Here is a 15,097-nt window from a genome sequence, read left to right on the forward strand (position 1 = left end):
TTCAGTAGCTCATGTCTGCTGTCTTGCATGCGGTGTCATGCGAGATTCAGTGAGGGTGTTCACATGACACAACAGCCCACTAAGGGTTATTTAACCCACAGTGGGGCTTTGATGTGTAAAAGGTGAGTTCAGCCACATTTTAAAATATGCAATCCCTCCTCAGGGATTGTCATATCATACAATCCTGGTGAACATGGAGTATGTGAGGGTTAATGACAAAACGAGGGAAAGGCAAATATAAGAAACCCTTAAGGGGAAGTACAAAAGGGAATGTCAGGTTCCTATGGAAAATTTTTTACTATAGCCCAAAATGCTGCAGAAAATATATTTTTCTTTGTCAGGAGCTGCTTATCTTCTGTTAAATGTATTTAAAAAACAACCTTTACTTATTGGGAATGCTTTTGTATAAACAAGATAGATGAAACTTGCTTTTTAAAATGCATCTAACAGAAGTCAGGCAGCTCCTGATAAAGGAAAACTCATTTTCCAAAATGCATTGGGCAACCATAAGTGGTCCTGAATATGCACTTAAGGTTCCCTTTTTACTCACATTGGTTTTTCTGTGTTAGATAACCCTCACGTTTGTTTTGGGGTTGTTTAACCCCTCATAATTAAAACTCGCTGATATGTGACCTGGTACCTTTGGGTGCGCAACTCATTTTGACTTAAATAGCTCATGACAAGCTATTGTGTGTCATCCAAACCCAGTTGATATATCACTTTTCCAGTATGGTTTATTAAAACATTCCAACCAAGTTTATGAAAAATCCTGCTTTTATTAGCCTTTTTTGGGGGGATAGTTAAATCCTGTTAAAGCAGGATTTAGGAAGCTTGCAGGATATAACTCGCATGAGAATGCCAGTGGAATAGCTTGAAACTCAACATTAAGAAAATGAAGATCATGGCATCCGGTCCTCTCACTTCCTGGCAAATAGATGGGAAAGAAATGGAGGTGGTGACAGATTTTATTTTTCTGGGCTCCAAGATCACCACAGATGGGGACTGCAGCCAAGAAATTAAAAGACGCTTGCTCCTGGGGAGGAAAGCTATGGCAAATCTAGACAGCATACTAAAAAGCAGAGATACCATCCTGCCAACAAAAGTGCATATGGTCAAGGCTATGGTTTTCCCAGTTGCAATGTATGGCTGTGAAAACTGGACCATAAGGAAGGCTGAGTGCCGAAGAATTGAGGCCTTTGAATTGTGGTGCTGGAGGAGACTCCTGCGAGTCCCTTGGACTGCAAGGCGATCAAACCGGTCAATCCTAGAGGAGATCAGCCCTGACTGCTCTTTAGAAGGCCAGATACTGAAGATGAAACTCAAATACTTTGGCCACCTAATGAGAAGGAAGGACTCCCTGGAGAAGACCCTAATGCTGGGAACAATAGATGGCAAAAGAAGAAGGGGACGGCAGAAGATGAGGTGGCTAGATGGAGTCACTGAAGCAGTTGGTGTGAGCTTAAGTGGACTCTGGGGGATGGTGGAGGACAGGAAGGCCTGGAGGAATGTTGTTCATGGGGTTGCGATGGGTCGGACACGACTTCGCAGCTAACAACAACAAAGTAGGCTTATTAATAAAATATATATTTGTACAGTTCTTATAGGTAAGTTGAAACTAGCATTCCATATCCAGTTGAGAAAAGTTGTGATACTTCTCCAGTATTAAACATGCCAAATTTATGTAGCTGCCTAGACTGTTACCAAAACTCCTGCTTCATGTCCACTTAAATGTCTGTCTGGTACACTGAAAAATCTGATGTACTGTGAGAGAAATACTTGTGCTGAGACCTGAAAATTCCAGTAAGTAGAAAACAAATAGAATGAAACTAAATGATGACTAGAGATGACTAACAAAAGCCACTCCTGCCTGAAGTGGGTGTAGTTGGCAAAAGATGACTGAAAGTCCCTTTCTTGTAAGGTCCTAAAATATTCGGGAATGTCCCAATTTACAAATTGCTTTTTGTTCCTCTTTTAGCTATGTTGGTTGTTTGTAATGAAAAGTAATTCTTAATCCAGATTTCATAGATCCTTAGAATAGCTCTGTCAAGTAGGCCATCATCTGTATTATACAGATAGCAAGCTGAAGCTCACTTCTCAAGATCACCCACTGACCAGTTTCAGATGTATATTAACACTTTTGGTGGCTTCAGTAAATGGTTAGTGGGATGCTCTAGATGCTTTTGGGAACCGATTCTGTAATCCAACCCCCCATAGAGGTTGTCATGTTATCCAAGCCCATCTAATGGTGGGTTGTTGCCACAGTAACAAACTACCCATAACAGCCAGTGGGTTCCTGGGTGGATTATTTACCACTCCATCATCCCACATTGCAGTCTGTTTTTAATCACTTACCAAGCTCACACAATACAAAATTGCCAACATTTCCATTTGTAAAACATTTCCTTTTGCTGGGTGGAATTTCAGGGCTGCTAACTGAAAGGAGTCTGTGCCATTAGTTAGGTTAAACCCAATGTCACAAAATTGGACTTCCAGACGCCCCTTTTCCTGCATTCTCCCATCTCAAATCTGCTGTGGAGGATCTTCAAATATTTGGAGGAGAAGGGAGGGCTTCAGGAAGGTGGTGAAAGCTGTTCTCTCCATGGTTTCCATTCTGCTGGTAGAAGGACTCCATGAAATGACTTGATTATTTCATAAGCTTTAACTTTAAAAAAATCAGCGCCTATAATTTACTTTTTAGAAGGAAATGGCAGGTGTAAGCAATTTTCTCTCAAATCTAACATCACATTACATGTTAGATCCTGAGAATATTATACCGAATGATCCCCCTCAAGCCATCTAGGCAAAGTAATGAAAACTGTAAATCCCCAGGATGCTACTAAATGAATCCATGTTTTTGAAAATGTTTTGCTGTAATTCGTCCAGATTCTCAAGCTGATAGAAATTTCAGGATATAATAAGCCACCATTTATTTAGCATTAATTGTGTCTACTTTGTAAGATTGGGCATGTATCTCAACATTTTTAGGAGGATGTTGCCTATTTGTTTTTCTGAAAAATCTAGCAACTAGAAAGGCTTAAAAGTACAATTATTAAGACAATCATTATTAGATTATATTAATAATTATATGTTGTAACCCAACAGAAAATTAGAAAATGCACAGTTTATCTAATTGAGTTTGAATTTGAATTGAGAGCCTTAACCACTGGCTTTTGTCCATTGAAGTGAATGTGACTTAAGCAGGAATGTGACTTAAGCAGGTCAAGTTAACTCATTCATTTCACTGGGTCTGTTCTGCATAGGTCTAGCATTGGATACAATTGCCATCTCTGTTTGCATACAATACACCATGGCTTAATTCACCCATAGGAACAGTTGCATTGTGGTATGTGCATGTGGACTTATTGTAAGCCACTTAGGAAGGTCTCAGCAATTATAGGCAGACTATAAATACATGTAAATAAATAAATAAATTTCCCATGGTGTTCATGGCAATTGGCTTGCCCCAGGCAACAGGGGTTGTTTTGGGGTTAGGCAGCCCTCAGATAACCCATGGCTTGTTTTAGGGTTATCCAAGGGTTCTGTAATCCTCAAACAACCCCTACTGCCTGAGTTTGCACAAGACAAGTTACAGCAAGCCAGGCACTGTGCCATTATATGACAGTGGTTTTGTAAATTAAGACAGAGGGCTGTCCCGTTGTGCAAACCAGGTCACTGTGTTGGTAGAAATGTTTTGAATTTGAAGTGCTTTTTAGTTCTGTACAGAGGGATGTTGTCAGTTCTCCCCTATTCAGCTTCCCTCACTGTATCGCACAACACTGTATGTGATCCTTCAACCTGCTTTTCAAAGGGAATGAGGAGAATGACAAGAAGGAAAGCCTAGCATGCTTATGGAAGACACAAATTGTTTGGATCTAAACAAAAAAAGGTTTGGCAGTGAGCTAAAGCTCACTTATATTTTCTAAAACCTGACCTTGAAATGATCGTTCAGCCTGTGCTGAGGAACTGGTATCTGCTGTCCTTCAGGTTTGGTTGATGGGATTGATTGTGGAGAAGAGGATTACTCTGTAGCTGAGTAAACTTGTTGCCTATTTTTGGATAAGATTTATACAAAATGAATGTTGGGAAATGCCTGTTGGTGATGGAGGGTGATGGAGGGTGCAGGGACAGTAAGAAGTATCAAAACTTATAAGCAGTCTTCTCTTTGAGCTTTACTAGGCAGTACACAGCATTACTATAACATAACCAGATAATTAATATTTTGTATGGAATCTGTTTTAATGCCCATGACATGAAGTGAATTTTCACCCAAGTCCTTCACTGTTTAAGTGGTCTCAAATGACTGACATAAATGGAGCAGATAGTTTACGTGCTGTTCTTTAGAGGTTTTGGCATCATTACTACTACTTACTAGGAAGCTTTAGCCATCTGCCAACTGAACCTGACACAGCTAGTAAGTAGAAAGATATTGTACAGCTTATATATGAGTAATCATCTAATTTTCTGATTAACAGGCTTAAGAGGCTAATCATTGTTACCTAAAATCAGAGAAGAAACCTCTGGGAAGATACAAGAAAGATTGGGTGTGATTTCTTGATGTACTTTTTTTCTTTTCATGAGTTGCATGCTAGCTAGCAAAGCTGTTGCTATGGGAACAAACATTCAGCTCTGGAGAGTGCCAATGGAATGCTAATCTGGTACAAATGAGAAGTTTCAGCTGCTGCCCAAAGGTGGGGAGGCATACGAGAGGAAGTTAACAGAATGGAACCACATTCCATTATTTCAGTATCTGCTTCATGCTGGCACCATATTTTATATAGGTAGAAAATGGTGCACTGGCTGAAAACGCTTCTCTAATACACATGCATGCTCATTTGAAGTCCTTTGTTACTGTCATTTCTTTTCATCTTCATATTTAAGCGGATCATAAGAAATTGGAGTGTCCTTGAACACAAACTTGATAATAGCTAGTGACATAATCCCTAATAGGAATATGAACATGAACTAGCTGGTATGATCAGTTCATCCTTCTATCTCTGATTAAGTTGTCCTGATTAAATTGATGAGACTGATAACAAGTAAGATATCTTTGAGGCTTTTGTCATCCTCCTCTAGCTTTTTCCATTATGTACTCAATTTTATTAAAAAGCATCAAAGCTAGTTCATTGATGTATCTTGTATTGCCTCCATCTGTCCTCCTTGCAAGCTGAGGCACAGCTGAAATCTGTCATCTAAGTCTTGTGCAGGCCAAGAGAAGCGCAGAAGAAGTCTGCAGTGCCACACTCTTTCTGCCCATTGTAGGATGCCTGTAATTCTCAGAATTTGGAGTGTTACAGGAAGTCATGTTGGATGGCACGTTGGTGTATTACAAAATGTTTTATATTCCCAAATGTTTTGTATTCCCAATAAATTGTAATACCTTGTTTCTGAACATCCTGTGAGAAGTTGAACTATTAAAATACATGTGCATTGGAACTTTGCAATATGCACATCTATCTAGATATCCAGATTTATTTAAAAGCAATATATTTCCTGTCCATTTGCCTCTGAGAAAGTTAACTTCCTGCACAAGCTTTTTCTAACATAACCTGGTCAAGGAAAAGAGTGTTATGGTATCCATGTAGGAGGTTTTTGTTTTTGAGAAAAATGAGTTAGATCCAGATGTACTCCTTTACCAACAAAGGACTCCTTCCATTTGTGGAGGGAGCTGGTCCTGTAGAGCTTTCCCACTAAAGGTGACTTTTGCTGGCAACCCCTTTCAGCTGTCAAGTTCAACTGCTGTGCTGTTTTGATCTGTCTCTTGGAGGGACATGGGCCTTTGGAGAAAGGAGGAATTTTTGAAAATTACTCTGTCATGCTCCTTCTTCCGGCATTAGCAAAACTTTTCTGAGTGCAAGCTGAAAACATAATCAACAGGATCCAAAGTCTATTCCTGCATGAAAATGTAAATATTGGATGCTATAATTTGGCAGTCTGATGTTGATCTCTTTATAGAACCTGTTGGTGAAGGCTGTAGAAACATGGTTTAACAGTTGCATTGACAAATTATTGAGTACTCTGTTTATTTTACTGGTCAATATTTAAAGTTACAGAATTGCCTAGGGTGTATTCTTTTTGCAAAGCACTAGCTAAGCATTACAGTTCTGTCATTGAAGCTTGTATGTACAGATTTATAGAAATATTATAACCACTACTCCGTAGCAACGGCTCCTGAATAGGTAAGGGTTTGCTCACCAAGCCCTTAACCTAGGAATTGGCTCTGTAGTAGCACATTTTCCCTCCACTCTTTCTGCAGTATGCTCTGCTTAGTTAGTTTCTATTTGGTTTATGCTTACCATCTCCCCCCCCCCCCAACCCTCAAAGGTAGAAAGTAGAAACCATAGTTTTTCAGTTCATATGAAACACCAAACCATGGTTCAGTACAAAACAGGAAAAAAATAAGTGAAAAGTGTGGGGGGAGGAGGGAATGTTTGAGTGCAGGACATGCCTTTTTAGTGCCAAACCATGACTTGGTACCATATGTGGACTAAATGTTTTGGTGATTTCTGAGAACTTTATGTTGTAATACTTGTTTCTAATGGACAATATATTATGAGGTATTTTGTAAGTGTAAGAGACAGATTTGTAATGTCTCATTTCTCTTGTTTATCTTGCAATGCACAATACAAATTTAATGTTGAGACATTTTATTTTAATGGAACAATTCCTTGTTCCCTCCTCTCAACAAGTATGTTTAAAGGTCGTTGAGGCCCCATCGGTGCGAGTGTTCAAGGATAGGCTGGACGTCCACATGGTGGGCATGTCGTGAGCAGAGCCGGCTGGTGCCAGAGGTCAGACTAGATGGCCCGGGAGGTCCCTTCTGTCTTGCTCTGTTTCTATGTTTCTAAGATCCAGTACTAACCTATAGTGAAAGTAATTGTGTGCAGCACAAACTCTGACATTTCTGGTAACAAGCATTTCACAATAGGGCAGAAAGAGATGATTGCCTTGAACCAGGTAGCTGAGTGCTAAGAAGGTCAGTAGATACGTTAAAACCTGAAATCCAAAGACCTTGAGTAAATGCCTTGTTTAAATATATCCCTCTTTCTGGTAGTATGCAGTGGCTTTTGAATAATGTTTGTACAGGTTATCTTGCCTGTGTAATACTTGGGGAGAATATCTAAAACACTTGTAGGAAGCAACATGAAGTTCTTTTTCTCATGAGCTATTATGCTGTAATGGCTTAGGTCTTTTAAGCTCAACATTCGACAAGCTGCAAGTTTATCTCTGCCTCTGAAATCTTGATGTTTTCATTTATAGAGCTTTACAAAATGCTTAAAGTCTTGACAAGGACATTTTGTTTTCCTAAATAGACATTTCTTGACAGACATTTCTTTTTCTAAACTTTTCAGTTATCACAAATAGTAAGAAGAAACACTGATTATTATTACCAGGAACAGATTTTTTTGTGGGGGGGAGGGGAGACTGTTTTGGATGCTTTTTAAAAATACAGGCTATCCAGATACACTGAAAATAGTAGCTGTAACATAAATGACAGTTGTAATTTTAAATAACATGGACAGAGATTGCTTTCCAAAAATGGGCAAAGCAATGGCGGGTTGTATCAGTGGTGTTCTGCTAGAATAATGGACATTGCTAGTGTATTACATTTCCCTTTTTTGCTGTGGCTCCTTGTGCACCCCAAATCTGTTTCAGAATTTTGAGGTAATCACTATGATTGGTAGTCATTATGGCTGTCCATTATCTCCAGTGTGCCTCTGTATGTCAGTTGCTGGTAACATGAGCAGGAGGATTCCATGACGTTCATGTCCTGCTTCTGGGCTTCCCTTGGACAGTTGATTAGCCACTGTGTAAACCAGGAGGGATTTGATTTAAATTTAAATCAAGTAAGACAAGATTTGAGTCATGATTTTCTGCATAATTAGTCTGCATGCCTGCCTTACCTCTAGGTAGAGGAATTATTAAATATAATTATAAAATATTCCCCAACTGGCTCTCTTATGGCCTGCTGCTATTATAGGTTTTTCCAGCAAAAGAATAATATGATAAACCTCAGGCTATACTCAAAAAGATCCAAAGACTTGTGGAATATTCTGCTCAAATGGGTTCACTTTCATTTTTACTGCCCCCCCCCCCCACAGTTAGCTTCTTGTGTAGATCTATTCCACATCCAGCATTCTTTTATTCATGAAATTTTTGGAACTTGGCACTTAAGAGGTAAGGGGTTGAATTTGTGTAGATAGATTTGCAAAGGAACAATGGAATTAAGATCTTTTTCTCAACTCTGTATGTTTATAACATTTTTGCTGTGCATAAGAGATGTGATCTCTGCACATATTCACAGTTTTGAGAGCTGTAAAACCAAGCATCTGTGATAATACCTTGTAGATAGAAAAAAAATTCCCAATAATCTTAGAGACCTCTGGAAGAGCATGACATTGTGAATAGATTAATGGAATTCATTTACCAAAAATTTGGTGTACATGGTACTCATGAATATACAGCCTCATGCTACATAAAAACTAATGCTTATTTCACTTTTGGACTGTAATGTAGCTTAAATAGAAAACTATCTTTAGATAGATTTTTCCTCAGAAAGCATTATATTTTTAAAAATCCAACTTAAATAAACAATCTGATTTAAATTTTTAAAAATTCAATCATTGATTTTTATCCAACCTGGTATAAACAAAATGCAGGAGTACATAAGTCCTCGATCTAATTCAGTATGATTATTCATATGGCAATAGGAAAGAAGGGCCACTCACATAATGTTGGATGTCGCCTGCTATTCGACTTACTTTTAATAGCAAACATTTCTTTTAGCCCTGTATGATATAATGTTAAGAGATGGTGTATATAGAGATTACAGTTAAAAGTTGAGCTTTTTGATAAAATCCTGCCCATATCTCACAGCTGATACTACTACACACTAATATTGATTGTTACTCTATTGGATGCTTTGAAGTTCCTTGCTAGAGTAGAAACTTACTTGCTTTTATTGAACTTACAGTATAAAGTAATGGCTCCAAGTTTTAGATGGCTTTTTAAAAGGAATTAGGAAGGTTCATAGAAGGCATGCCTATCAAAGGCTGTTAGCCATGATAGTAAAGTATAATAGCCATTTCTAGCCCCAGTATACCTCTAAGTGCCAAATTTGAGGTGAAGTAAAGGTGAGAGTCATTTCCTTCATGGCCTACCTGTCACATCTCGGAGACATTTGGTTATCCATATTTAAAAAGAGAGATTGGACTAAATAGATACTTAGCATTATCTAGTAAGGGATTTTTTTTAAATAGATGAGTAGCTTGTAATAAAACCCATAAGTAACCAGAAAATATATTAAGGCCAAGAATAGGGTTTCATAAACAAAGCACTCCTTCAGATTCTTTGATTAAGTTTAAGAGGCTGGGAGTACAGGGAAGTATCAAGTATAAACAGCAACTTGTTTTATTAAGCATGATACATTACTGTGATGTCATGGTCAACCTGTCCTTGACAGCCATTGCGTATTAATGAAATGATTGAGTAAGCCAGCTTACTCAGCAATGAATACCTTTTAAAACAAAAACACCCTGCACCATAAAATGAAACATGTTCTAATTTATGTTTATTGTACAGAACACATTGATATTTTCATTATACTCAAAACTACAAAGTTCTGATGCAGAATGAAGAGGAAAAAGGATCATCCGTGTTTGCAGTATTGGTTTTCAAAGCTGTTTGCCATTAAGATGGCAGATGGCATGTTAGGGCAATCCTATGGATATTTAGGCAGAAACAAAATCTCACAACTTCTAGCATTTATAAAATACCTGCATAAATAAATAAATTGCAAGATTACAACCTTGATTGTTTAAATTTGATAGTCTTTCTTGTTGTTGTGAGAGGTGATGACAATTGGGGTCAAAGAAAAATAGTGAAAGTCCTGAAAAATAGCAGAGATGGGTTATAGGGATGTCATTTTGTAATTGTGGAAGAGTTAGGCTGGAACTCAGACTACTTATACGTCTTGAAAACTTGGGGAAAAACCAAGGTAATGGCAAGAATTCGTGAAGCAAGGATTTTCACTGATAGAACTATCTGGGTAATAATGAAAGACCAATTCACCTGTGAAATAAATCCTCAAAGAATTAATAGCTAGTTATTAACTGTGTGTATGTGCATGCATTCTACTCTAGTGCATATGCAGCCTTAGTCATTTTTAGATCTGCATGGATTATAGATGAATACCTTTTGGGGCTGGATAGTTCTCTTCCTCTCCTAGGTCTAATAGGGACACATAGAGCAAGGCTCCAAATTTTTAGTCTAGTTTTCCCTACTAAACAGCGACTAGCTTTTAACCTCGGGGTGGAATATATGAATTTTTGTGTGCCTGAACATTCCTACTAAGTGTATTGATAGAAAATGAATACAATGGAAAGAGGTATAGGAATATGTCTTCCCAGATTAACCCTACTATTTGTATATATTATTTCCTCAGATTTCCTGCTCGATGTGGCTTTTCATCAGGTATCCATAAGAATTATTTGACACTATAATGGATTTTAAGTGGTACCATCAAGAAAATAGATCTTATAAAGTTTATGTCTGACAAGTGGCATAACTTACTACAAACAACAATGACAACGTCTCATATGAACGGACATGTAACGGAAGATTCTGACAGTGAAACAAAAAATGTGGATCTTGCCCCTCTGGAGGAGCCTCAGAAGCACAGAGAGATGGCTGTTGATTGCCCCAGCGATCTGGGCACCAGGATGATGCCACTACGGCGGAGTGCTCAGCTTGAACGAATTCGACAACAGCAAGATGACCTGAGGCGAAGACGGGAGGAAGAGGGAAAGAAACAGGAACTGGATCTTAATTCTTCTATACGTCTGAAAAAGTTAGCTCAGATTCCTCCCAAAACTGGAATAGACAACCCTATGTTTGAAACAGGAGAAGGAGTTATTCTGGAGAGCCCACATTGTGCTGTGAAAATTCTAGGTATGTATAGTGTGCAGGTGGAACCAAACTTTCACACAGTATCCTATTTTAGGGCTCCTGAAAATTTTAGGGTTAGAGTTGTTTGTTTGGCTTTCAAGAAGATGGGGAATCTGTACTTTACTTGTTGATCTGAAAGTAGAATTATCCCTCTTTGAAGTAACCTGAATTGTTACTGCAGTAAAGTCTGCTAGATTCTCATTTGTGCTAAGCAAGGCTTAAGAATATGGTACTTGGATATCACAGTCTCGGTGTAAATTGTTATGATTGCCTCTGATGTAGCAGTTGCTGCCTTGTGATTACTGATGTTGTATATGGAGACTACTATATGCACTCTGTAAAATATACAAAATACAAATACAGTTTTAATAATTGTATTTTAGCAATTACAATTCTGCTAAAACAGTAAAATCAGAATATGTAAAACAACTAGTGTGAAATAGCAGATGCTGATACAGGAAAAAAATAACTAAAATTATGATATTACCATTAGATTATTTAAAGGTTTTTGCTTGGTGCTGAAAATACAAGAGTAGAACCAGACAGGCCTCCGCAGGATGATCATTCCAATAGGGGTGAACATCTCTTCTACTGTAGTCACCACCCATCTCATTGCATATGCTTGGGGCATCTGGATGAGGGCTTCTGAAGATGATCTTAGTGGCATCCTGGAAGGTTGATGTGGGAGTAAACAGTCCTGCAGTTATCTGAATTTGTCTCCCACTCAACATAATATTTTTTATCCTGGATAGGTAGATAGAGGAGAGATCTTTGAAGGAGCACTCTTTGCCTTCACACGTACAACACAATGCCATAGATGGAGCTGTTGATTTTTTGGGAGAGGCACTTGCACTGAGTCCTATGTGTCTTACTCAGGGGAAGAACTTGGTGGTCTCAGTAGGGCTTACTCTGTAATAATGCACTTAATATTATAAGCCTCAAGGGAGGATAGCATTGAACATACTGTAAATAAAATAAATTACATTGTCTGCTAAGGCTTGGTTTTAAATTGACGAAAAAGAAGGAAAACAGGTTTTAAAGTTCTCATTCCATGCTGTGGGTAGGGCAGGAATGGGAGTCTTCCCTTGGATCAGGCGCTGTATTGGATGGGTGGGTGCAGCCAGGCACACACAAATACTACTGCAGAACCTCAGGAAGAGAGTGGGATGGAGGATTTCCTTGCTCTTATCAGCAGGAGCAAAGGGGCATGCTGGGGAGAATTCGTTGGCTCAAGTATAAGAGGCTCAATGTGCCAATTCCAAGAAGGAAGGAGGAGCGGGGGTGGGGGTCACATGGGAGAGTTTCTAGGCAGGAGAAACAGGGAAGAAGGGATGGGACAGCCCAGAGGAGCAGTCATTGTGCTTGGGCTGTGCTCAGAGAAGGAACTGCCTGTGATCTGCAGAGATCAGAGGCCCACAAAGCATTTGTTTTCATTCAGTTAGTTCTAAAATCATCTTAAAATTAATCCTCCCTCATTTAAAGGCTAATTAAATATATTAATTGTGTAAATTAAATTAATATATTTCAAACACTTTATATGATATGGAAATATAATTCATTATGCAACCCCCCAGGTTCCATGTCAAAGTTCTCATGCGGCCCTTGAAGTATGAAAAGTTGGGCAACCCTGCCCTAGATTGATATAATTTAGCTTTTTTTTTTGCTTTTTTTTTTATTTATTTCATTCCATTTCTATTCTGCCCCATAACCCAAAGGTACTCTGGGCATCTTACAAATGCTAAAACAGCATAGAATACATAAGATACAATAAAAACAATAAACAGATAAAATATATAAAACAGTATAATAATAGATAAGCATCTCATTATAAAATATAGCCACATGAAACATAATAAATACAGCCCATGAATTAACCAAAAATAATTAAAATAAATAATCCATAACAAAATATGAAAGTATTTAAATTAAATTAACCAAAAGCTTCCTTAAATAAAAAAAGTTTTCACCTGGCAGTTGAAAGGAAGAAGAGTTGGCACCAGCTGTATATCCCTTGGGAGTAAATTCCAGAGTCTAGCCACTACTGCTGAGAGTGCCCTTCGTCTAAACCATTCCTCTTTGATTTCCCTAGGGAGGGTATTCAGAGCAGTTCTGAAAAGAATCTTAAGTGGATGGGTAGGAATATATGGAGAGAGGCACTCCTTCAGGTACCCTGGTCCCAATCTGCTTAGGGTTTTATATGTCAAAGACAACGCTTTGAATTGCGCCCAGGCTGGAACAGGGAGTCAATGCAGCAGGTGGAGGACCGGTATAATATGCTCTCACCACCCAGTTCTAAACAGCCATGCTGTCCGGTTTGTATTAGTTGTAATGTCCAGATCATTTTCAAAGGTAGCCCCATATAGAGCGCATTACAGTAGTCCAGGCGAGAGGTTACCAGTGCATGGATCACTGTGCCAAGGCTCCACTCATCCAAGTAGGAACATAGCTGAGAAATCAGCCGAAGCTGACAGAAGGCACTCCTGGCCACCAAGTCTACCTGAGAAATCAAGGAGAGCTCAGGGTCCAAGAGCAATCCTAAGCTATGAACCTTATCCTTTAGATGGAGTGCAACCTCAGTGAAGGTAGGTTGAAAATTTCCTAGTTGGGGTGTGGGAGTGCCCACCAACAGGACCTCCAACTTATCTGGATGTCGCTCCAGTTTATTGGCCCTCATCTAGCCCATTACTGGTCCGAGACAGCTATTGCCTCTCCTGGATCGGATGAAAGTGAGGTAGAGCTGGGTATCGTCAGTGTGCTGACAACTCCTCAGCCCATACCCAGCGTTTTCATGTTGATGTTAAAAAGCATGGGGGACAGAATCGAACCCTGCAGAATCTATGTTGCAGTCACCATGGTACAGAGCAACAGTCCCCCAGCACCACCATCTGGAACCGGTCAGCCAAGTAGGAGTGGAACTACCGCAAAGCTGTGCCTCCTACTCCCAACCTGGCCAGCTGTTCCAGAAGGATACCATGGTCAATGGTATTGAAAGCTACTGAGAGATCCAGGAGAATCAAAAGGGTTGCACTTCCCCAGTCTCTCTCCCAGCAAAGGTCAACCCACAGAGCAACCAAGGCAATCTCTGTCCCAAATCCAGGTCGAAACTCTGATTGAAAGGAGTCTAGATATTCAGTTTCTGTCACGTGTGTGTGCTCAGAAGAGTCCCTTACACTGGCTCAAGAGGAGGAAACTTCTCATGAGAACCAGCGCATCGATGAAGAGTTATTTCTGGTGTCAGCAGAACAAACTCTACTCCCCACTCTCACAGATGCTGAGAGTAAGAATGGATCAGATAAGGAGGTGCAGAGAGAAGATGAAACAGGCATGAGACCAGGACAATTTGGGAGTAAACATGAAAACAATCTCTCAGTCTTCTGATATGGAATGTGAGAACCAAATAGATCAGGGACAAGGGGGACTTGAGGATGCTCATTTTCTCAGGCTCACACGCAGACTGGGACAGCTAGAATCCTGGGACAGCTAGAAAGAGAGGGGTCACAGTGCATGGCTGCCATGAAGTTCTTATCCCAGATAAGGCAGCCTCAGCATGGAAATTGAGGTCACTCAAGACTGACATCCTGGGAGTCCTCAACACCAGATCAGAGATTACCTCTGTCAGCTCAAGCAGGGAGTCTGCCTGGTAGCAGGGTGGATGGTACACCAGCAGAATCTCCAATCTGTCTCAGTCACCCAATGCCAGGTAAAGACACTCAAGGCCTGGACTTGACTGGACAGGAAGCCTGGAGAGAGGGATAGAATCCCTATGAACCAGAGCAACCTCCCCGTCGGCCCTCCAGGTGATGCTGGTGCTATACTGAGTACCTAGGAAGGCATATCTGGGAGAGAGTAACCTCCCATCTCTCCCACCCAGGTCTCAATGATGCAGGCCAGGTTGCACCTTCATCCACAATTAAATCACAGATCAGTGAGATTGTGTTATGTGCTGACCTAGCATTGAGTAACAGAACCACCAGCACAGTACTTCTACAACAAGATGCATCACCTGAAATAACTGGGAAGGAAAATTAAACCATACTTAGATTTTTAAAATGGTATATAGAATTTTAATTGGAATATGTGTCTAAAAAGCTTGGACAAAACCATGTACTTCCTTCACATTGACAACATTTATAAAACAAAGGTACTGAAGATG

At 39.6% G+C, this 15,097-nt stretch overlaps 1 protein-coding gene across 1 annotated transcript in view; it reads left to right on the plus strand.

The window, feature by feature from the left end:
• Nucleotides 1-15,097, plus strand: part of PALS1 (protein associated with LIN7 1, MAGUK p55 family member) — a 64,953-nt gene that overhangs the window by 10,002 nt on the left and 39,854 nt on the right. Inside the window, exon 2 of the mRNA XM_044436921.1 lies at nt 10,442-10,947. Within this exon, the coding sequence (XP_044292856.1) occupies nt 10,545-10,947 (403 nt within the window). The 5' untranslated portion in view covers nt 10,442-10,544. The remainder of the gene's footprint in view (nt 1-10,441; nt 10,948-15,097) is intronic.

This window comes from Varanus komodoensis, unplaced genomic scaffold (genome assembly GCF_004798865.1).
Source record: "Varanus komodoensis strain SLA01 unplaced genomic scaffold, ASM479886v1 scaffold3, whole genome shotgun sequence".
Lineage (NCBI taxonomy): Eukaryota > Metazoa > Chordata > Lepidosauria > Squamata > Varanidae > Varanus > Varanus komodoensis.